This window comes from Trichechus manatus, unplaced genomic scaffold, assembly GCF_000243295.1.
Source record: "Trichechus manatus latirostris isolate Lorelei unplaced genomic scaffold, TriManLat1.0 scaffold00024, whole genome shotgun sequence".
Classification (NCBI taxonomy): domain Eukaryota; kingdom Metazoa; phylum Chordata; class Mammalia; order Sirenia; family Trichechidae; genus Trichechus; species Trichechus manatus.
This window is the reverse complement of record NW_004443960.1, coordinates 19747228-19772381: the sequence shown is the minus strand read 5'-3', so window position 1 is coordinate 19772381 and position 25154 is coordinate 19747228. Positions and strand designations below refer to the sequence as shown.

The 25154-nt window shown below is 36.8% G+C and overlaps 1 protein-coding gene and 1 pseudogene across 1 annotated transcript in view; both read right to left on the bottom strand.

The window, feature by feature from the left end:
• Positions 1 to 25154, bottom strand: part of LOC101344775 (ATP-binding cassette sub-family A member 3-like) — a 126248-nt gene that overhangs the window by 75216 nt on the left and 25878 nt on the right. Inside the window, exons 7-11 of the mRNA XM_023728328.1 lie at positions 24533 to 24649; positions 18367 to 18484; positions 14064 to 14237; positions 3868 to 4049; positions 2534 to 2674 (exon numbers count right to left, since the gene is read on the bottom strand). Of these exons, the coding sequence (XP_023584096.1) occupies positions 2534 to 2674; positions 3868 to 4049; positions 14064 to 14237; positions 18367 to 18484; positions 24533 to 24649 (732 nt within the window). The remainder of the gene's footprint in view (positions 1 to 2533; positions 2675 to 3867; positions 4050 to 14063; positions 14238 to 18366; positions 18485 to 24532; positions 24650 to 25154) is intronic.
• LOC111820012 (general transcription factor IIH subunit 3 pseudogene) lies at positions 4466 to 7980 on the bottom strand (annotated as a pseudogene).

The window sequence follows — 25154 nt, the reverse complement described above, 5'->3', positions numbered from 1 at the left end:
AGACATATAGATCAATGGGATAGAATAGACAGCCCAGAAAAGACATATAGATCAATGGGATAGAATAGACAGCCCAGAAATAAACTCCTATATCTATGGTCAACTGAATTTTGACAAGGGTGCCAAGATCATTCAATGAGAAAAGGATAGTATTTTTAACAAATGTTCCTGGGAAAATTGGATATTCACATGCAAAAGAATGAAGCTGGATCCTTACCTTACATCATATACAAAAATTAACTTAAAATGAATCAAAGACCTAAATTTAAGAGCTAAAACTATAAAACTCTTAGAAGAAAACATAGGTGAACATCTTCATGACCTTGGATTAAACAATGATTTCTTAAGGGTCTCAAAAGCACAGGTAATAAAAGAAAAAAATAAATAGATTAGACTTCAAAATCCAAAATTTTTGTTCATCGAAGGACACTATCAAAAGAGTGAACAGTTCTCCCACCCAATAAGAGAAAAAGTTTTCAAATCATACATTTGATAAGAGGTTAATACCAAGAATATATGAAGAACTCTTACAACTCAACAACAAAACACAAACAAACCAATACAAAATGGCCAAAGGACTTGAATAAGATACTTCTCCAAAGAAGATATACAAATGGTCAATAAGCACATGAAAAGATGCTCAGCATCATTAGTCATGGTTGTTGTTAGGTGCTGAGTTGATTTTGACTCAGAGAGACTCCGTGTGACACAGTGGAACTGTCCCGTAAGATTTTCCAGGCTGTAATCTTTATAAGAGCAGACCACGAGGTCTCTCTCCTGCAACCTTTCAGTTAGCAGCCAAGCGCTTAACTGTTGAGCTACAGGGGCTCCTTTCATTAGTCATTAGGGAAATGCAAACTAAAACCACAGTTTACAAACACTAGGATTGCTATTACAAAAAACAAACAAAAAACCCACAGAAAATAAAAAATTCTGGCAAGGATGTGGAGAAATTGGAACTTTCATCCATAAAATTAAAACCACATTTCACAACCACTAGGATTGCTATTACAAAAAACAAACAAACAAAAAACCCATAGAAAATAAAAAATTCTGGCGAGGATGTGGAGAAATTGGGACTTTCATCCATTGCTGGTAGGAATATAAAACAGTTTAGCCACTGTGGAAAACAGTTTGGTGGCTCCTCAAAAAGTTGAACATAGAACTGCCCTATCATCCAGCAATTCCACTCCTTGGTATATACCCATAGACTTGAAAGGAGGAACTCAAACAGATAAACTTGTCCATCAGTGTTCATTACAGCATTATTCACAGTTGTCAACAGGTAGAAACAATCCTCCTGTCCATCAACAGATGAAGTGATAAACAAAATGTGTTATATTTATACAATGGAATATTATTTAGCCATAAAAAGGAATAAAATTCTGATACATGGTATGACCATGGATGAACCTTAAAGACATTATGCTAAATGAAATAAGCAAGACACGAAAGGACAATATATAAAATATCTAGAATAGGCAAATTCATAGAGATAGAAAGAATAATGGTTATCGGGGCTGAGGGCAGATGAGAATGGGAAACAATTTTCTAATGAGTATAGCATTTGGGATGATGAAAATGTTCTAGAAATAGTGCTTATGGTCATACAGGAAACTTGGTGGCACAGTAGTTAAGAGCTTGGCTGCTAACCGAAAGGTCAACAGTATGAATTCACCAGCTGTTCCTTGGAAACCCTATGGGGCAGTTCTGCTCTGTCCTACAGGGTCGTTACGACTCGGAATCGACTCGATGGCATTGGGTTTGGTTTGGTTTTGGTTTATGGTCACACAACTCTGTGAATGTACTTAATGCCACTGGTTTATACACTTAAAAATGATTAAAATGGTAAATTTTAATGTTATGTACATTTTCCCACAGTAAAAGATATGGAAAAAGGTGAATATTAAATAAGATACTGTATGTTACACACAAAGTAAGCATATAATAAATGTTTGCTATTACAAGCTGTACTAAAAAATGCAATTCAAGGCAAAAAACATATTTTTTTATCCATCGAATGAGCCGAGATTTAAAAATCATAATAATCAATGATGCTCAGGGTGTGATGCAACAGGCATTGTTAGTAGAAATGTAAACTGGTACAACTCTTTTGGAAAACCATTTGGTAATATATATTACAAAATTTTCATAGTCTTTGATATAATGATTTCCCTTCTGGGAATCCATCATAAAGAATCTGAATTGTGGGCAAAGAACTATGCATACGATATTAACTGCAACATCTTCAACAACAAAAATTTGTATATAGCCTAGCATGTTTTAACTACGACGAGATAAATTATATCTTATCAAAATTACAGCAGTCATTAAAATTATACTCTCCAAAATGTATACTGAAAAATTCTATGACACAATGTTATAACAAAAGCAGAATACAAAACATATACTATAATGTAATCATTTTTTTACATTTTCTCCATTTTCAACAATGAAAATATATTTATATTCAGAAAAAAATTAAATAATGTACTTTAAGTTTCAGTGGGAAAAATGACCCAGGAAATAATACCTTGGAAAGATTTTTGATTTGGACACTAGCCACTAAGTTTTCAGGTTCAGGTTCAAAGAATTCATCATCATGCTTCTTAACACCTAAGTGTTTCTTTCTCCTAGTCAAAATGGATTGTGTATGCTCATCCCAGTAGGAAGACTAAAGAAAATAAAAATTTAGATTACTATATTATATCTTAACAAATAGAATCAAATTATTTTGAGAAAATAAAAACAATATGACTTTCCAAATTGTTCCTCCCCCATTAACATAAACTCATTGCCCCCTAAGTTCCCTAGCTACACTTTCGAGCTGCTGATCAGTCAGTGTGATCCCATATAGATAGTTCTTAAAGGAGCACAATGCTCAAGGCAGACATGGGTGAGAATGGTTGCACAGTTTCAAGAATGTAATCAATGTTGAACTGCTGCATGTTCTGCTGTGTATATTCTCAACAACAACAAAATAAAAAAAAAATTGTGATTCTATTTTGTGGAAAATGATAATCAAGACATTCCAGATCTAGATCTATCTAGATACAGTCATGTGTCAGTTAATGTCCACGGTATGTTCTATGAAACAGGACGTTACTCGATTTGGATCTTGTGCGAACACCGTATTATATACAGGCAGTCCCCAGGTTATAAACGTCTGACTTACATACAACCTGTAGTTAGGAACCAACCCCAGTAAAGCCTATTATATGCCTGGCAGTACAATCACTTTGTATACAAGAGACATGAGATACGTGTGTTGTGTGCGGGAAGCTGTTGCATTCGCTATGTCTGGTTTACACGCGCTACTTCTCGTTCTCTGATCAGGATTTCTGAACTTATGGAATCATGGATGTATATGCAGTCGGACGTTGCCTGAATGGATGTTATGGAGTGCACGACTGCATTCACTTTCTATAATAAAAAAAAAAATCTCAGATTTGAGTTCAGAAGGGCAAAATTTTAGCTCTATACTGAACTCACCCTTCCCAAAACTTAGCAAAACAGCCATTTGCAGTCTCAGAGAAATTTACTATCTCCAGATTTCAGATCCAATTTCTTAGGACACTCTGACAGAAAAAAGGGTCTCTGTCCTTTTGAAAATTATATACTTTAAAATTCCCAGGATAATTTACATTCTCAGAAACAATATTTTTATTGTATTTCCACAGCTTTTATTTTATATCTTACAAAGAGCGGAAATACCAATCTTATCATTAAGTTGGCAATGGTGGGCCTGAGTGTTGCTAACTGGTCATCTGATTCAGTTTACAACTGAACTTCAAGCAAATGAACTTCAAGTTCACTGTAACTTCAAGCCCAGAAAGAAATTCTGTTCCTATAAGGCTTAAAACATACCTTGCCAAAAAAGTACCAAGGGTGAGGCACACCATAATCTCCCGGAAAAACAGCCTCCATATACCAGATTACTATAGTATATAAAAAGGCATCAACCAACAGCATCACCATCACATGGCCAAAAGCAAAGTCATCTATAAGGCTGAATGACTTTTTGAGGTTTCGCCACTGAACTCCTACCTCTGAAATATCAACAAAAGGCACTCATTTTATATGTCAGACTTGATTACAATTACTCTTGAAGATAGCTGATTAAACCAACAAACAAAAAAATGTAAAAGTACTGTTTCCATATTATTTTTTGAATACTTGCTATTTTTAACAATATTATCTTTTTGATTCAGCAGCTTATATTTCAAATTAACTGCAACTTGAAATATCAAACCCATAACCGCACATACTTGGCTTTGATTTTAGGGTGAGGGATCTACACTTTGTTACCAGAGACTGTAAATCGTTCTATGGAAAAAAATAACTCTTTCAGTGGTGACTGCTATTTTATTACAGTACAGCAAAAACATTATCAAAGAAATTAAACAGATTAAAAAAATACTACCTAAAAATTCCTTTTTTTTTTTTTTAAGAAGTGACTTTGGGGTTGCTTTGGCTTCAGAAGTAATTATTTCTTTTTTTAAATGTATATTAACTGTTTAATGAGAAACTAATTTGCTCTGCAAACCGTCATCCAAAGCACAATGAAAAAAAAAATCTTTGTGCATTTGTTAACAAAACCACAAATTCAGAATATAAAATCTCCTGGAAATTATCTAACCAAACACCCAATTAATTAAATAATACTCAGCTTCTGAGATTATATAAAGAGAAAATTTAATCTTACTTACATACAAGGTTTCATACATAAATGTGTTTTACAATATACTTTATAAACAAACCCAATCAGCTGCTATTCCTTAAACCTTCCTACACTACGCTGGAACTCAAAAAGATGTTTAACAATTCCATGGTTACACAGAAAAATAATTTTTGTATTACTGAAATTAAAAATAATTTTTCTTTGAAACTGGTAGAAGTTTTCACTACTCAGTCCAAAGCTTGTAGGTAACAGTTCTCCAATATTAATGCTTTTTTTCCCCCATTAAAAAAGAAAAGAATTCTATCTGGGACCACAGTTAATTGTTAAGAGTCCATTCTCCCCAAGAAATTTCCTCTCAGAACTCAGGTATGAGCTTTCACAAGCTCTTAACACAACTGTTTTTGAAGGAAAGTTTTCTAGGAGACTACTGCACTCACTCTTCTTGCTCATTTAAAACCAGATTCAACAGTTATTCAGTGATAAACCAATATTATTCTTTGGATAACTCTGTCTGAGCAATGTACTGCTGTCAGGCAAAAGAAAAAGTATCTGCTAATATCTGAAAATTGAGATGAATAAGTCTCATTTTACGCATATGACAATTGCTGAAGTTCACTGTTGGTTAAGGAAGAAGTACCGTCTTGATTAATGCCATTAGTCTATAAGCAACCACGTGTATATTTTTTCCCAAACTGTTGAAATTTCACATATTGTACATTTCACAGTAAGGACCTAGATTTGACTAGTCTGCTTTACACGTATAATCAGTCCTAATAGTCAGACTCTGACAAATGATCATCCCATTAAAAAAAAAAGTCACAAATTTGTGCTTTCTCCTCCTTCCTGGACAAAATCCAGCCAGAAGACAAAAAATATATTCCATCGAATGACTCCCCTGAACAAATCAGCCCCTAGAAGTGCAAGATAAGAATGCTGTTTCGGAAATATTTCCTGTAAGAAATGAATAACCGCATTGAAAATAACCTTCTCCGTATCTGTAGTTTTCGAGACCCTTTCCAGCAGAGATTCCGCCATCAATTGCTACTACTAGCTCTGAAAGGTGGGGAAAATATTTTATTCTCAAACAGATACTTTGAGTTTCTTTTCTTGGCCTTCAGCACAGGAGGCAAAGAAATCTTAAAGGTTGTCTCGCATGTAGTGCAGACAGGGCTGAAACTGCAGAATCCTGGCAAGCTCACAGAACAGACACAGCCGGTTTCAGTGAGTTTCTGCTGCCAGAAGCAGGCAGCCCGGTAGTCAACATGAATCTGGAGCGGGAGGATTAGCTGAGATCTCTGGCCCTGATCAGGAAGGAAAACCCACAGCAAATACTGCAGAAGGGAGGGCATCTGAGGCATCTTCAAGTACAGTCCCCCTGTGATGTCACAAGCGTGTTGGAGGTGTCCTGAATCGGAGTCTAAAACACAACCATCAATCAAAATATTCTGTTTCTGAGCCTCGAACATTACATTCATGAAGTTAATATACTGTGATGCGCTGTCTTCTGCAGCCTTAATCACCAACATCCTTGACTTCATTTCCTGATTATCTTTAACTTCCTTGCTCACTCTATGAATGTAGCTGAGGGCTTTGGGGAGGGACCCCGCCAGCAGAGTCTCCGTGTGTTGACCCTTTATGTCATTAGGGCTTTAATCTCTTCAGCAGTAACTTCATCTGCTGCTGTTAACAGCTCATATTTTCCATCCTTACTTCGTAAGGGATTAAATTCAGGAGGGTTGCGGCTTCTCTGAAGAAATCTCCCAGTCTGCTATTCTTTCCAGGATGTAAGAATCGACTTTCTTGAACGTGACTTACTATCACAGCAAGTGTGTTGGAATGATTCATGAATGAATGGGAATTTCTCAACACCATCATAGCATCTATGCATTTTGATAAAGTAAACTGAATTCTTTTAATGCTTGCTTTCCCCACCAAACTGAATTGGTATCAACTACGATCACTACAAGATTCAATTCATCTTTGTCTGAGACCACGGCGGCCTCCTCATAGAGCCCCAAAAGTAATTATTTCTAGACTACTGAAGGAAGGGAAGCAGAAGTGTAGTTGAGTTGGCTTTACAAACGAGACAGTTCAGTACTAGATTCCAACTCCTGCTTGCCTGCCATGTTCGGCTGACTCACGCGCAAACTATAGTACTATCCCCAGACGTTACAACTCAACAAGAATGAAACCACAACTCTACAATCTCCAGTTTTTGCTGCCCCCCAAACGAGCACATATACCATTTCTTACAGAGTTTTATGGTCTATCTTCACTTGAGGTAAAATAGCCTGTCCATTAGTATTACGTTTAGAACTGCACGAGTGTTTTAATCATTAAAGAATTCCAACCTATCAACAAAGGAATATAAAGTGCATGAGTATTTTAACTGATAATGAATATACTATTCATAGATCATTAATAGTTAAAAATATTATAATTTCATATAAATTAAAATCATTATTTACTTTTCAAGTTATATTTTTTTTATTCTGGGATATTTGTTATTGCTATAATAGAGACACAGAATTTTAATGGACAAAATGAACACTTTTATAAAAATATTTATACCCATACCCTCAACTTTTCTTCTAGTTTTACTTATTTATATTAAGAGTCCCTAGCAGCTACTGGAAATCTTTTAAGAATTAACTGATTTCAAATTCATTCTCTAAAATTAGTTTCTTCTTTAACTTGAACGAATTTTCAAATTTTATTGTAACATCAATGACAATGGCAACATCTCCACTTAGTGGGACTAGATTAAGAGTATAAGGCTATTGTTTTTTTAAAAAAATATATGTTCTAACATGTACAATACTGAGGTTTTCTTTTATTGAACAAATATTTTTGGTTCAATTTTAATTTAGTACAATCCTTTTCGGAGAAGCCATACTGCAGATTTGCTAATCCCACTTCCAGTAATATAACCTAAGGTTATGTGATGTGTGTTGTTGTTAGGTGCCATCAAGTCGGTTCCAACTCATAGTGACCCTACGTACAACAGAATGAAACATTCACAGTCGTTGTTATGTTTGAGCCCATTGATGTAGCCACTGTATCAGCCTGGATGGTTGTAGGGAGGAGGATAAAACAACTATGAGGAAATAAAAAGTTGAAGACACAAGGGTGTTCAGTTTGTTATTAGTAATAAAAAATGTTTAAAACCACGATGGGGCAGCCATTCAAAGGCTTGTTACATTGCCATTACAAATGACAATTATGAAGACCACCACTCTGGGAAAATGCCCCTGTGACTCTAACACAAAAGCAGGTTCCAGCAGTTCTTGTCTGCCTTCCAGCATAGGTTTCTGGGGTCTGAGCTTCTCGATTCTTTTTTTTTCCTTGAATTTTTTTTTTTATTATTGTTGTTTAAATGAAGTTTACATTTCAAGTTAGTCTCCCATACAAAAATCCATACACACATTGTTATGTGACCCTAATTGCTCTCCCCACACTGAAAGTGAAGACGACTTGAAGCACTCACTGATGAAGATCAAAGACCACAGCCTTCAGTATGGCTTACACCTCAGCATAAAGAAAAGAAAAATCCTCACAACTGGACCAACGAGCAACATCATGATAAATACAGAAAATACTGAAGTTGTCAAGGATTTCATTTTACTTGGATCCACAATCAACACCCATGGAAAAGCGGTCAAGAAATCAAAAGATGCATTGCATTAGGCAAATGTGCTGCAAAAGACCTCTTTAAAAAGGTGTTAGAAAGCAAAGATGTCACCTTGAAGACTAAGGTGCACCTGACCCAAGCCATGGTGTTTTCAATCACTTCATATGCATGTGAAAGCTGGACAATGAATAAGGAAGACTGAAGAATTATTGACGCCTTTGAATTGTGGTGTTGGCAAAGAATATTGAATATACTATGGTCTGCCAAAAAAACAAACAAATCTGTCTTAGAAGAAGTACAACCAAAACGCTCCTTAGAAGCAAGGACGGCGAGACTACGTCTCACTCACTTTGGATGTGTTATCAGGAGGGATCAGTCCCTGGAGAAGGATATCATGCTTGATAAAGGACATCTAAAGTAGAAAGTCAGTGAAAAAGAGGAAGACCCTCAATGAGATGGATTGACACAGTGGCTGCAGCAATGGGTTCAAGCATAACAATGATCATAAGGATGGCGCAGGACTAGGCAGCGTTTCGTTCTGTTGTACATATAGTCGCCATGAGTCGGAATTGACTCAACAGCACCTAATAACAACAACACATATGGATCATTCGCAGGGCTCTTCATTTCTTTCTGTTAATATGATTTACCATTTGATGTCACTTGCTTTCAGCCTGAAGAACTTCCCTGAATATTTTTCGTACAGCAGACCTCCTAGCACCTTCCTGTTTTGTTGTGTGTCTTAATTTTTTGTTGACAATTGGACATTTAGATAACATATTGTAGTAGCTCTGGATTCTGATCCTCCCCCCCCCCATCCCAGGCATGGTGTCATTGCTGTTTTCTTGTTTTTTTCTTTACTTGCTTGTTAAGTGAATTCTGTGGTGCTTCTTCCCTAAGCCCCACCTCAATGTGCAGCTGCTGATGAATCTGCCAAATTTTTTAAATTCTTAACTTTATTTTTTAAGCCTGGGTTCCTATGGGTCACTCCTGGTCAGCACAGTTTAGTTGTGAGCCAAAGACTGTGCTTAAACACTTTGAGAAGATAAGACTTCCAGCCTTGCTGACAGACCTATTGCCTCTGTGTGGCTTGGGGAATACTTTATAATTCAGGCAGTTTAGAAGTCCCTTCAGTTTTTACTTTCTGCCTTTCAAGGCCTCATGTTCAACTAGGGATGAGTAGTTCACTAGAGTCCTCTCTAGTCTCTCTTGGGCATACACGTAGCCTTGTGCATGCACAGAGTCTTCCAGACCATCAGGGATAAGTGTGATCTTCTCAAGGTCTACTTTGGTTGTCCCCCTCCCAACCCCCTCACCCCTATTTCTCTGTTAAATTTAGGTCTGGTCTGCCATTCTGTTACTTGTCTCCAAAGTATCACTAACTCAGACTAGCAGAAAAGTTGGATTTCTCTGACTGCTTGTCACTGAGATCACTATTGTTTTCAATAATGTCCCACAGCATGAATTTTTCTCTGCATAGCTCCAAATTACATCATTTCTCCTCCAGCAATGGGCTGCTAGTCCTCACGGCCTGCCCCACGATGGCAGAACAACTTTTCTGATAGAACTGGGTGAGGAAATGGGAGCAGCACCAGGCTAAATTGCTCCAAGTTACCAATCTTCTTACCAACATTCAGTAAATTTTCTTGACTACATGTATCTCAATTTGTTGTACTGCTTTTGGCCAATTTCCTGTCTTTAAACGGTTGTTTTTAACAACTATGTCCAGTTTTGTCAATACTTTTGGGGAAAAGAGTTGCTGAGCTCTTCAGTTAGCCATTCCAGAAGTCCCACCTCATTTTTAAATCTCTTTCTAGTTTGTAGCTCTCATATTTCCCTTTAACAAAAAATTTATTAGACGTTACAGGAATTTTTACTCGTTTTTAGAAATTTCGAACAATTCTTTTTTTTTTTTTAAATGTTTATACTGAGCCAAGATATTTATTCCAGCAGAGTTCAGCTAAGTATCTTCTATGTTAGAATCACGGATATATATAGATATATAGGAACAACAATTCCCATTGTAACTTAGCTTGTTCTTGAATAACCATTCAATACAGAATCAACAGAGCGCTGAGTTTTTCAAAAATACTGCCACATTCATTAATCCACGTGAGCTTCATGACAGCCTGGCCATGTGAGTGAACCATGTCAGAAGTGGAAACTCCAACCCTCCATAGAGTTGCCCCAGGTAACACCATGTAGAGCAGAGACATGACTTCCTCTCTATGCCCTCTTCTGAGTTTTTAAATCTACTTCTCTTCAGTGTTGTTCTAGTACATATTTTTGTCCTAGCTATCTTCTTTCTAACCCTAGCTTTACTTGAAGGCTCTTTTTTCTTTTACCTGTGGACTAAGGTAGAGCTTCCTTCTTCCCACTTATCCTACTTGAATATTTCTGCTTTTTGATCTTTTTTCATTTTCTGTCTTTCTCCTTGTCTTAGTTATCTAGTGCTGCCATGACAGAAATATCACAACTGGATGGCTTTAACAAAGAAAAATTTATTCTCTCGCAGTCAAGAGGCTAGAAGTTCGAAGTTATCTCTGTCAGCTCTGGGGGAAGGTCCCCATCATCAATCTTCCCCTGCTCTAGGAGTGTCTCACCCCATGGACCAAAGGACATGCTATTCTCCTGGCTCTTGTTTCTTGGTAGTATGAGGTCCCCATGTCTCTCTGCTCACGTCTGTCTTTTATTTCTCAAAAGACATTGATTTAAGACAAAATCTAATCTCGTAGATTGTGTTCTGCCTCATTAACATAACTGCCGCTAATCCCACCTCATTAACATAGAGATAGGATTTACAACACAAAGGAAAATCACAGATGACAAAAATGGTGGACAATCACACAATACTGGGGATCATGGACTAGCCAAGTCGACAGATATTTTTGGGGGACACAATTCAATCCATGACATTCCTGTTTGGCAAAGACAGCTAGTTGTAATTGCCTCCATCCATCCAGTCCTCTTTCCATTTTTGCCTCAGGGAAGCCAAATACGGAAGCCAAAAGCTGCCTGTCGATCACAGTTGGCCAAATCATTGCTTATTTTTAGGCTGACAGGGTAACCTCCATCTGGAACACTGCTAGCAGTTATGTCCTCAATTCATTTTTAAAGTAAAAATTCTACTTTTTCTAATTAACTTTTAAAATTAATAAATTTTAATTGCTTAAAATAGTGTTAAAATTATTTTATTTTGTTGTGGAGAACATACACAGCAAAACATACACCAATTCAACAGTTTCTACACATACAATTTAGTGATGCTGATTACATCGAGTTGTAATTCTCCTTTCCAAGTTGTTCCTCCCCCATTAACAAAAACTCACCGCCCCCTAACATTCCTATCTAATCTTTTGAGCTGCTGTTGTCAATCTGATCCCATATACACAGTTCTTAAAAGAGCAAAATGCTTAAGGCAGATCTTTTTTTACTAGTTAAGCTAAATTACTGTTTGGTTTCAAAATGACTTCAGGGGATATTTTTTGTTTAAAGTTTAAAGATTATCTCAGGACAACAGTTCCAGGGCTTCATCCACCCTCCATGGTTCTGGGAAGTCTGGGGTCCATGACAATCTGAAATTATGTTCTGTATTTTGCCCCTTTTGATCAAGATTCTTCATGGAATCTTTGATCAAAATGGTCAGTAATGGTAGCTGGGCACCATACAATTCTTCTGGTCTCATGGCAAAGGAAGCAGCTGTTCATGGAGGTAATTAGCCACACATTCCATATTCTCCTCCTATTCCTGACTCTCCTTCCTCTGTTGCTCCAGGTGAACAGAGACCAATTGTCATACACTGGATGGCCGCTTGCAAACTTTTAAGACCCCAGGTACTATGCAACGAACTAGGAGGTAGAACAGAAGCACTAAACACGTTATTAGGCCAATTAACTGGGATGCCCCATGGAATCATGACACTAAACCTACAAGCCAAGGAACCAAATTCCATGAGGTGTTTGGTTGTATATAAGCAGCCTCGGCAGCTACCTTTTTTTTGGTCCTCATTGTAAATGTATCTATCCCACAACTTTTGCCAGTTCAGCATTTTACAGGTGTACACTTTATTGACAATTACAATAATCGCCTGTGCAGCCCTACCCTTAATCAGTGTGATTTTCCATCACCGTTAACCCCTTCTTTTCTCTCTCCATCCTGCCCCTGGTAATCACTAATAAACTCTGTTCTCTATACATTTGTATTTTCTTGTCTTTTTATGTAAGTGATGTCATACACTATTTGTCCTTTTGTGATTGCCTTATTTCAGTCAGCATAATGTCTGCAAGTTCCATCTATACTGTCACATGTATCAAAACTTCATTTCTCTTACTGGTTGAGCAGTATTCCCTTGTATGTATATACCACATTTTGTTTATTCTTTTATCTGTTGATGAGCATTTAGGTTGTTTCCACCTTTTGGCTATTGTGAATAGTTCTGCAGTGAATACTGGTGTACAAGTCTCTTTTTGAGTCTCTGCTTTCAAGTCTTTTGGGTATATTCCTAGGAGTCGAATTGCTGAGTCATATGGTAGTTCTATTTTTAGTTTTGAGAAACAGTCAGACTGTTTTCCACAATGGCTGTATCATTTTGCATTCCCACCAGCAATGGATAAGGCTTCCAATTTCCCCACATCCTTGTCTACATTTGTTATTATTATTTTTTTTAATCTTAGCCATTCTAGTGGGAGTGAAATGGTGTCTCACTGTGGTTTTGATGTGCATCTCTCTGATGGCTAATGATGCTGAGCATCTTTACATGTGTCTGGTGGCCATTTGAATGTCCTCTTTGGTGAATATTTATTCAAGTCCTTTGCCCATTTTATGACTGGGTTATTTGTCTTTCTGTCGTTAAGTTCTTGAAGTTATATATATATATTTTGGTTATTAGATTCCTGTCAGATAGATGGTTTCCAAAGACACTGTCCCGCTTGGTAGCTTGTCGTTTCACTTTTTTGGTAGTCTTTTGATGAACAGAAGTTTTTACCTTTTATGAGGACCCATTTACTTATTCTGTCTTTTGCTGTTTGTGCCTTTGTTATACTCAATAATCCATTGTTAAAAACTAGGTCTGACAACGCTGCTTCTGCTTTTTCTTCTAAAAAGTAATTACCTTTATCCATATTTTTCTTTTTATTTTGTTTTATTCTCTTTTCTAAATCCTAAAACAATGTTTGGATTTTTTTTCTTTTAAAAATAATAAAGCCATTTAACTCTAACTCTAACACACTTAGACTACATCAACTGTTTTTATCTTTGATTCTTTTTGGGCACATTCATAAGTAAACTTTAGTTCCTTAAAGAGAGGGATAATTCCTTATGCTTCTGTTGCATCCCTCAGATCTACTACAAAGCTGGGTGACTGAAGGTGCTCAACTAGCATTTTACTGACTACTTTTAAAAAAAACAACTCAAAACTTTCATTCTCCAATTCTTAAGGTCTTTTTTTTGAGACTACAGAAATCAAATAAAAAACACTGTCAAACATGATTCCTAGATAACTTTGGTTCTGTAAGCCCAATTCTTTTTACTAGTGTGGCATTAATTCTAACATAACCATCAAGCTATTAATCTTTTTTTTTTTTGGAAATGAATTTTATTTTATTTCAAGCTATTAATCTTATCCTAACTAAAAACCATTCAAAGTTCCTGTTAAATATTATTTGACCGTAAGGGATTCCAATGTTTATCATTCCTCAATATGGACAAGGAAATAACTAAGCAGAACCAAAATTTGAAAAGGAAAATACTCACCTATACTTTCAAGTTTAATTAGAAGATTGATCCCAAATGTCATGGCAACATTTGATAAAAGACAGGAAAACAGCTTCCCACGAAAAGGCATCCCAACATAGTGAGGACTGATGACAAAATATGGGAGATAGGATACAAAGTAGATGAAACCTCCAACGGCAATAGCCATGTTTGCTGAAAATTTGAAGGGAAAGAATGGAAATCATAAAAATGTACTTAAAAATGGGACATCTTTTTTTGTGTTACAGCACACTAAATTTTATACCAAAATTGTTCGTTTACCAGATCTGTCATTTGTGGTATTGAGAGTTACTTCTGGAAATCACACTTCTGGAAAAATTATAAATATTTATATCCATTAAAATAAGGGGCCCAATTATGTTCCTAAGACTTTACTTAAAGGAAATAATTTCAAAAGTTTGGAAAGATCTATGCAAAAATAGATTAATTCCAACCTTTTTCAAACAGTATCAACGGGAACTGATAAAGGAAATAGAAATACTGTAAAAGGCTACAATGTAGCTATTAAAATGAAGATGTATAACTATTCATTTACTGAAAAATTTAAGTTTAAGAACTGAATATATTACATAACTTAAGTAAAATTCTACATGTATGTATAATAGAGATGTCTGGAGAGAGAGAGTTCAAAATATTAAGCTCTTATCTCTGAGTGTAGAATTTTACGTATTTACTTTCTTTAAAACAGTCCATATATCTGAAAATCCAGCAGTAAAAATAAACTCATGGACACAAAGATCTTATTTAGAAGTTAGCATAACACATGTTTGATGCTTAAAGAGAGTAGGTTTTGAAAGCCATCTTGGTGGGGATACAGGTTTATAGTATTCTGTAGTTTGTTTTTTCAATCTAAATCTACAATTATTAAGAAGTCGATTTGGATTTGCCTTTATCATCACCTACATGTTTCCCATTTCAGCCAGACATACAAATTACCTGTTCCTATCAGTAGTTTTACAATCTTTTGTTTGTTTTCAGTAGAAATAGATGTCTGAAATTACTTCGTGTTTTGGAAAATTCCTTTTATTTGGCCCTTTTCTTATGGAAAGGTGAGCACAGACTGAGGAAGTAAAGGTGACCTCTTGGCTGGTTCTTAATGTCCAGTCACACTCACTATTTTCTTCCATCTTTTTTTTTTTAATTTTATTTTTGGTGAAAATATACACAGCAAAACCCACTCCCATTCCAGTTCCTAGATAGAATGACCAGTGACACTGGGTACATTCTGCACATTGTCAACATTCTCATTATTTCTGTTCTAGTTGTTTCACTTCCATTTACTTAATCTCCTTGTCTTCTATCAATACTTTAAAATAGCTGTTGATCTTTTGGTCTTATATATACATATTTTTTTAAAGAAATGCAATACTCAAGGGTGATACCTGCGTCATTAATAGCTTATGCTTTGACTACATAAAAGAATTTGTCAAAGCAAACGGGAAGGAGGCTAATTTTGGCAGAGTGACACCAGTAACTAAAGCTACATTAATAAGCGGAGAACTGTTTGTTCCTCTAAGGACTTATCTAAATCGAGTAATCACTGGAAGAAAACAATAATGATAGGCTACACTATTTAAGGACTGCTTAAAATAATGTGAAATTGATTCGGGGGTGGGGTGGCAAGCAGGAAATAGTATTATATACCTATTAGTAAAATTATAAAATTTCAGAAATATTGAAAGATAACATAGACAATTTTTCTTTCATAAAAGGAAAACCTATGACCAAAAAGACTTTCCAATTCTGCTATGTCTCTAAGTTTTGGTGTGGTTAATACATGTAGTTTTACGTGGCTGAAAAAATTTAATGATGTTCTAATCATTTCATCTTCTTATGAATGGAATCTGAAGAATACGAGGTATCTTTGCTAATGCAGTAATATATATGTACTCTAGGTTTAAAACATGATATACTATAAAAATGTAATTATTGTTCATACTTGAAGAAGAATATATGAATGATAATCATCAATAAGAATCTGGGCAAGTGAGTGGGGCTGGGAACTTGAACATTAGTACTCCCTCCGAACCAAGACCAGAAGACATTCAAAGGTACCAAACACAGGTTCAGACTCGTGGTTGCACCCTCCCCTACAGAAAGCAGGGCTACTGGGCTTAGAAAAAGTCTCTATTAAAAGAGAACTGACTGTATAAGTTGTTTGATTTTTTTAGTGTTGTTTCAAAAACCTAATCCCACCCAATCCCATATAGGAATTACTACTTGGACTCGGTTCTTGAACTCACTTTTTCTTGGACTTAATGTGCCTCTAGCTATTTGATTCAGCAGGCCAACTAGACTTGATTTTAGTTCCATACTTTAGGCTTTGGCATTCTGTGTATCTTCTTATCAGTACCTCACCTCACGCTGTTCCCTTTCTGGATAGTGCTGACTGCTTGAAAGAACTCCGTATCTCAAAACAGGGCAAATATTTTATGTGTGTTTCCATTTAAAGACACCTTATTTAATACAGATTGCTGATTAAGACTGTGCTCACAGTTAACAGCACTGTAACTGATGCCTGAATGAAGTTTCTCTCTAAGGCACATCACAAACTTCCTGCACTCAGGACCGCTAGACAGCACGGAAGTACTATGCCTGTGGGCCATTTTTAAATACTGAAACCACAAACAAGTACAAAAATGCAAAAAATATGGCATAAATAGACTGTGAAAAGGACACCTGTTTACAGTACAGAAGTAGAAACAAAACAGAGCATCACCTTGTTTGACTTGGGCTGGACCATGAACCTTGAGTGACATAAATTTACTGCCACTCTGCGCATGTCCGACAATGACGGGTTTTGAGGTTACAAATAAATTTTAGCAAGCAGGTGAATTCACAAATACAGAATGTGTGAATAAGGACACTGTCTTTGAAATTGGAACCGTCCAGGAAATTCAGGACTTAATGGTATCTATAAGCGGAAAAGAAGTCTAATCCTACTGAAATTAGTAAATGTGCTTCAAACTAATGAGTCAGCCATTAGGGAAGAATTTACTAATGTTTGATCCACAGAAATCTTCCGGAAGTTAAAAGGATGCAGCTTAAGAATGGCCTGAAGGTTAGGGGAAGCCTATGCAGAAGCTGAAGAGGACAGTGCTAGGGTAGGAAGACCAGATGGGAAAGAAAACCAGAAGAGAAAACTGGAGGCTTAATCCAAAACTAACACTGGAAAGAACTGAGAAATATACTAGTCTTGGAAAATAAACAAACAAACAAAAAAAAACCGGTTGCTGTGGAGTTGAACCCAACTGAAGGAGACCCCATGCGTTACAGAGTAAAACTACTCTATACAGTTTTCTCGGCTGTAATCTTTATGTAAGCAGACAGCCACGCCTTTCTTCCATGGTGCCACTGGGTGGGTCTGAATGGCCAACCTTTAGGTTAGCAGACCAGTGCAAACTCTTTGTGCCAACCAGAGACCTGGAAAAATAGCTAGCCCAAACCTACCCTCAGGTCCTAATAGTAAGGGTTTCTGTTTTGCTTACAACAAATTCAGAAATCTTTTCTTAATAGTTTTTCCTTTGTAACTCTAGCTATCTTACATCCAATTTTTGTATTTTGTTGCCTTGTTTTATTATTTTGGTTTCTTAATAAAATTAAGATTTTTAAACCTCCAAGTTATTTGTGGTTTTGAGATGGAAACTGAGTAGGACTCCGAGATTATACACTCTAATTCTTTCAGGAAGCAGGTAGGTTACGATATGAGTGAAGTGGTGTAAAATGAAGGCGAGTTGTAGGGAACTGGAGACACGCAAACTCTGCCTCCACCTTGGCACTACTGATATTCTGGGCCAGGTAACTCCTTGTTGTGGGGAACTATTCTGTTCACTGTAGGATATTTAGCAGTATCCCTGGCATCTACCGACCAAATACTACCAGTACCCTCCAAGTTGTCACAGCCAAAATGTCTCCAGACAGTGCCAATTATCCCCTTGGGAGGCAAAATTCCTCTTGGCTGAGAACCACTGGCCTGAACGTATTAAAAACTTCCGGGGGTTGAATTTAGACCATGAAAGCCATTTTCAGTCTCTGAGTATGTTTTTAGATTTGAGATAAGGTAGGGAGGGTCAGTATTATCCATGGTGGCTGAAAATATCCAGGAAAAACCAGAAACAGTGGTGACTGAAAAACTGGAGGAAAGTCTACGAAAATCCAAAGGGGCAGCCGCAGATATTGACCCCATCTTGCCTGTTCCATTTTTTCATGGTGCTCCTACTATGCTCCTATTGGGTCGATGAAAATGACTGAAGACTTGTAGGAAAGAGATTCCTGGACTTACCTTTATTGAAGAATGTGGTGAGCATGAAGGCAAAGAGGACAGTAGTGATGCCATAAAACAACAGAAAGGAAAACACCAACGCTGGGTCACTATAGCGGATGATCGGCAATTTTACAATCTACCATAAAAAAAATATCCAATAAGCCAATTCAGTCATATAGATAGAGGAAAAAAGAAGGCGGTTAGGGAGGAATATAAAATATCTTTATTCTACTTTCACTAGTTATGAAATTCACTAGCTTAAAATTCAGTGATATGCAAAATAAGATGAATGATTCATGAAGACCGATGAGGACTCTCTGATATCTCTAAATTTAAGGTTTTATTTTCTCTGACTAGTCTCCGAATTTCAGCAACACAAGTCTGTCTAATTTAATGCATTTACCAACAATTTGTTATAGCACTGTTTATCCCAGAATTATTATCCTATTAAAACCTACAGTACAAATAAAAACAAGTATTAATTATAGTACTGTCCAATAAAGCTAATATATAATTTCATCCCTGCCAGCCAGTCAGCCAATGAAAGGTTGCGCCACACGATAAACTTTTATGCTTTGTTTCTCAGCTGCTCTCTACTGTAGTCTTTCTTCTTGCTATGATTTTTGACCCACACTGGTTGGGGATATTGCAAAAATGACTGTGCTGCAACAGACTAAAGAAGAGTAATATAATGTATGTTAGAATGAAAGGTTTTTGGATTCTGAAAGTGGGTGATCATTTTCAAGGGATTAGTTGATTAATGATTAGTACTCAAGAGAGATTCTGGTTCTGGAAACATGGCAGACTAAGCTAAACAGAGGCCCTTCCACTATTGCTGGATACAATTTTTTTTCTTCCTTTATATACATAGCTGAACCTGGATGAAAGATAGGGTAATCCTCAAGTATCAAAAATGGAGAAGAAATTGAAAACCAGAGCTGAAAGCATGTGACTTAAGCTACAGTCGCTCTAAAAGTGGTTACTGGACCTACAAAGGACCAGAGCTTAGGTTTTATCACTCATGTAAGTTCCTGGCTCTGGGAGAGGTGAGAAATTGGAACTGAGACATCTATGAAAAGCCTGGACTCTCAAAGAGCTAAGCCACCCAAGAAAGGGAAACTAGAAATGACAAGGAAGCTATCTCTGCATGAGGCTCTGGATGGAAAAAAATGAAAGCAGATTTCTGTGAGAAATTGAAACCCTAGACCTGTATCCCATGTAGGCTTGAAGACTGATTCACATTTTTCCAAGATGAGAAATCAACGTAAGTTATTTCCTTGGGCCAATGATATGGAACCACTGGGCACTTGGTAGAATTAAATGTAAAACCACAATGAAGGAACCCAACCACAACCCAGGCTTCACAGGAATCCTACAGAAAAAGAAACCCAGTTGAAAATGAGCCAACAAACAAAATTATAAAACACAGATGGAAATAAAATACCATGAGCAAAATCAGCAGACATAACCAACATATGGATAGATAAGCACTTCAAGGATAATAATAGAAAAATAATCTAAAAATTAACAAGTATAGCTAAAATAATTAAAGAGAAAATGAACAGAAACAATAAGGAAAGAACAAAACACTATAACAGGCAGATATGAAAAATCAAACAGAGCTTCTAAAAATGGAAAATACAGTCAATAAAATTAAATATTCAATAGGAGATAACAGATTTGAATGAGATGAAAAGTAAATCAGTGAAACTTCTGTGTTCAGTAACAGTACACTGGTAGTTTATAACTCATGCTGAGGGCAACTATAAAAACTAGACACAATATTAAAAACATGGGGCCAATATATTGAAGAAGACAAAACTCAGAGGGGTGAGCTGACATTTGGGATAACTTTTTCCCTGGGGTCATCTGATAGCTCTGGACTCAGAGGTGGAGGTTTTGCCAACTGCCAAGTACATCAATTCTAATTATATACTCAGACTGGGAAAAGGACTATCCTTAATGCAAGCTTGCTCTTTTTCTTCCTCTTTCAGCTGGTCATACAAGCTGCCCACACAGTCACAGGTGCAAGCTGAAGGAAAGGTAATGGTATAACTGTAGTGGGGGAGAATGACGTCTGGGATACCCGCTTATTCAGCGTACTCATGTCTTCTAGTTCTGCTCAGGCTTGATCCAAATATACTATTTCCATCTTACAATGGACTGCTAGTGGGCCCATCCAACTCTAACTTGGCAATCCAAGCACATCCAGTTCTTCATGGGCAGCTCCAGACACATGGTCACTGGCTCATGATCAAACATTCAAGAGCTGTTTCTCAAAAGGGGTATATTTCTCCGCTGTGAACTGCATGTCCTTGATAAAGAATACCATGGCCTTGTGATGTGATTCTTCTACTGGAGCTTGCCATAAGCATAATAATGCATCCCTTCTTACCACTGGCACCTCCAGTACTACAGGATCTGCTCGACTATATGGTCCAAGTGACAGGACTGATTGCACTGAGGCCTAGGCCTGTGACAGTGCCCTTTCTTGCTCTAGGTCCCAGTTAAAGCTCGCAGCCTTATATGTTACCTGGTATATGGGTTAAAGCAATGCTCCTAGGTGTGGAATGGGTTGCCTTCCTTTTCTGTGGTAGATGATGCAAGATTTAACCATTCATATTTTACTCTGGAAGAATATACCAGCACATTCCTGACCATCGGACGCATAAATCTTCACTGTAGTGGCTAGTCCTTGGATCTTTGCAGGGTTTATCTCTCACCTTCTGGTGCGGAGGTGCCCTAACAAGACTTTAAGGACAACAGTCACCTCTTGCTCATCCTGTCCAATCAGCATGATGCCATCAATGTATGGATCAGTATAATATTCTGTGGAATGTCCAGGAAGTCAAGAACTCTTTCGACTATACTATGAAAAACGGTGGGAGAGTAAACACATCATTGGGCAAAACTGATAATAAATATTGTCCACCTCACATGAATACAAACTATTTCTGACCCTCTTTTCTAACTGTAATAGGATAACATACATTCACCAAATCAACAGCCACATACCATGTACCTAAGGCCTTATTAATCTGCTCTAGCAATGATACCATGTCTGGCACAGGAGTGAAACCATCATTTAAGAGTGGAAAGAAAACATTAAAATAAACAAAAACTGAGAAGTTTAACCATTACCAGGCTCTAAGTGAAGGAAATACTGAAGGATTTACTTCCAGGAAAGGGAACTTGAATTCAAAAGGAAGAACCTGAATACAAAAAGTCAGAGAGAGAAAAGACTGTGAAAAACACAGCCTGTACAGGTTAACACTAATGACTAAATTCGGTAGATTTAAAAATATGGGGGAACTATAATTCTAAAAAACACTAATGTGAAAAGTGGAAGGGGAAACGTAGTCTATGTTCATTGTATTTTTTCAGAGAAAGACAAAGATAGCGATTACTCCTAAACTATGTTAAGTCAATTATGTAAGCCAAAATGTTATACACAACCAACCAGATGAATAGAAACAGAATGTACTACTTTTCAATCAGTAGAGAAAACCCTATCATTCCAATAAAATGCAAGAAAAAAACAAGGAAAATAAGACATAAGAAAACACAAAATAAGATAGTAAAATAAATCTAAGGACAGCAGCAACTACACTAACAACAAAGATTTTCACACTGAGTAAAATGAAATCCACGTACATCCTATATTTAGGAGACTTACCTCACAATGTGATGAAAGGATGTTTTGGGAAAAGATAAAACAAAAGCTGTCGTAGTTATATGATCACACAAAAGAGACTTTCAGGCAAGAAGGTATTATGTTAACAAAACATCTATTACAAATGATAAAAGGAACCATTCATGATGAAGACATTACAAGCCTATCTAGGTCTAACAATATAACTTCAAAGCACATAAGGAAAAAAACTGATAGAATCATAGGAGAAAAAAATCAATTCACAATCATAGTGATGGATTTCAATGAACCTGTCTTAGCAATTTATACCCACTGCCATCAAGTCAATGCTGACTCAAAGCGACCCCACAGGGTTTCCAAGGCTGTAAATCTCTACGGAAGCAGACTGCCACATCTTTTTCCCGTGGAGCCAATGGCGGTTTCGAACCACCGACCTTTCAGTTAGCAGTTGATCGCTTTAACCACTGAGCCACCAGATAGATCAGATAAAATTAATAATAGAGAAGATTTGATTAAGACAATTAAAAAGCTTGATCTAACATCACATATATGGTACCTTTCACTTATCCATTAGGGAATACAGATTCTTTTCCAACACCCATGGAATATTAACAAATAGTGACTACTGGTAGGCCACAACTCTAGCATCAACAAATACCACAGAAGAGTATTGTATCTACCTTATTCTTATTTGATCCCAATGTAATTAAGGTAGAAATAAATAACAAAAAGCCCCAAATAGAACAAATGTTGCTGAAAATGTGAGAAATCGGCAATCTCATCTGCTAATGGTGGGAATGTAAATTTGTACAATCATTTGAAGAATAATTTGATAATATCCAGTTGAAATGAAAATGTGTATCTCCTTTGATTAAGCAATTCCACTTCTGGGTATCATGTACTCAGATGTTCACTGCAGCACTCTTTATAATACGATGAACAAAAGCCTGCTTTTCAGTAAGAGACTGAATGGTTAAACAACTGTGGATTTATTCATACAATGGAATACTGTACAGTAGTTAAAATGAATGAACAATGCTAAACAGATCGCTATGGACAATCTCAAAAACATAATGTTGAATGAAAAAAGCTGGTGTCAAAAAATGCATTTAGTGTGTAATGACATTTACGTAAAACACTATTTTACATTGCTTACAGAATCATACAAATGCAGCAAAAAGTAAAAAAACACATGAGAATGATACATATGCTTTCAACGAAGTTATTATCTTTCTGAAGGGAGAGAAGCAGAGAAAGGGAAGGGGGAAGTGAAGTGTGGCTTTAGCTATAACTAAAGTTTTATTTGTTTACAAAAAATTCTGAACCAAATAGGGTAAAATGTTCCCTTTAGAATCCGGGTGATAAGTACAAGGGCATCCGTTATTTTGAATGTCAGGAATATTTAATAAAGTTGGTTTTTTTAAAAAATAGATTAGTAGTCAGTTAAGAATTGAAAGTTCTTAGACATTAGGAGGAGTAATCTAAACATCAGTGCAGCTGGGGAAGACGTGATCAGCAATTACATATATAGTTGTTATCAGGTGCTGTTGAGACAGTCCAACTTATAGCTACCCTACATACAACAGAATGAAACACTGCCCGGTTCTGTGCCATCCTCACAATCACTGTTATGCTTCAGCCCACTGTTGCAGCCACTGTGTCAATCCATCTCATTGAGGATTGTTATGGATTGAATTGTGTCCCCCAAAGATATGTATATCAATTTGGCTAGGTCATGATTCCCAGTATTGTGTGACTGTCCATTATTTTGTCATCTCATGCGATTTTCCTGTGTGTTGTAAATCCTATGACTATGATGTTAATGAGATGGATTAGTGGTAGTTATGTTGATGAGATCTACAAGTTAGGTTGTGTCTTAAGCCAGTCTCTTTTGAGATATAAAAGAGAGAAGTGAGCAGAGAGACAGGAGGACCTCACACCACCAAGAAAAAGCACTCGGAGCATACCACGTCCTTTGGTCTCTGCACAGAGAAGCTCCTAGTCCAGGAGAAGATTGATGACAAAGACCTTCCCCCAGAGCCGAGAGAGAAAGCCTTCCCCTGGCGCTGATGCCCTGAATTTGGACTTCTAGCCTACTAGACTGTAAGAAAATAAATTTCTCTCTGTTAAAGCCATCCACTTGTAGTATTTCACTAAGACAAGGGTCTTCCTGTATGTTTTTATACTTTTCATTGCATTTATATGACATATATATAGTAGCTGGAGGAAATTATAGTTGGAGGCATGTCAGGACTTCAGGGAATTTAAAGGGAACAAAACAGAGCCTGACTATGTACAGTATCGGGAATGCATCATCACAGGGAAAAGGCTAAACTGAATTAGGATAGCACTGATTCAGTGAGCGTACCACTTTTAGGAGCATAGTCCATGTGCTAAATAGCGTATGCTTTGTGCGCAAATTAATGATTTCATTTACTCAGCAGCCTCATCAGCATCACTCACCCCATACCAAGCTTCTCTCCAAACTTGAGAGATTTAACAGAGTAAACTTGCCTCAGTGACTATACTTGCCTTAATGAACAGGGACACAGTCATCAAACTGATGGTAACCAAAAGAGTCAAGAAGAATGTAATAAAAGTGGCACTCCAGAGCTGCCAGCTTCTTAGTCCCATCATTAGAAGGTACTCCTGTCGGGAGAGATAATAGAGAGGGAGTAACAAAAAGCAAACAACACATGACCCAAATCTTTCCTGCTGCCATCTCTATCTCAAGTAAATGAAACTGTGAAGGATTAAGAAATATGGCTCTGTATCATAACACATGGCTAAGGAGTCTCACTTGAGTTTAATTCTAGTTAATGAAAAAAGCATTCAAACCAGGCTACGTATGAAAAAAGGGGAGTAAATGGACGTTATAATAGTGACTTTTCTCGCTTCTTCAGAAACAGGTAACAGTGACATCTGCAGTTTCCCCCTGTACCAAAGCAGAATCCAGTACAGCCTAAACGACCTATTGTGATAATTAGCAAAGTTGATGGCTAAGATAAAATGAGAAGTGCTTTCTGTGGAATCACAAACACATAGTATACTTGAATTGTTACATTATAAATGTTTATTTACTAACATTTGGGAATGTAACATGAGTGTTTATCTTTGCATACTTTTACTGTGGTGGTAAGGAATGGAATTCATC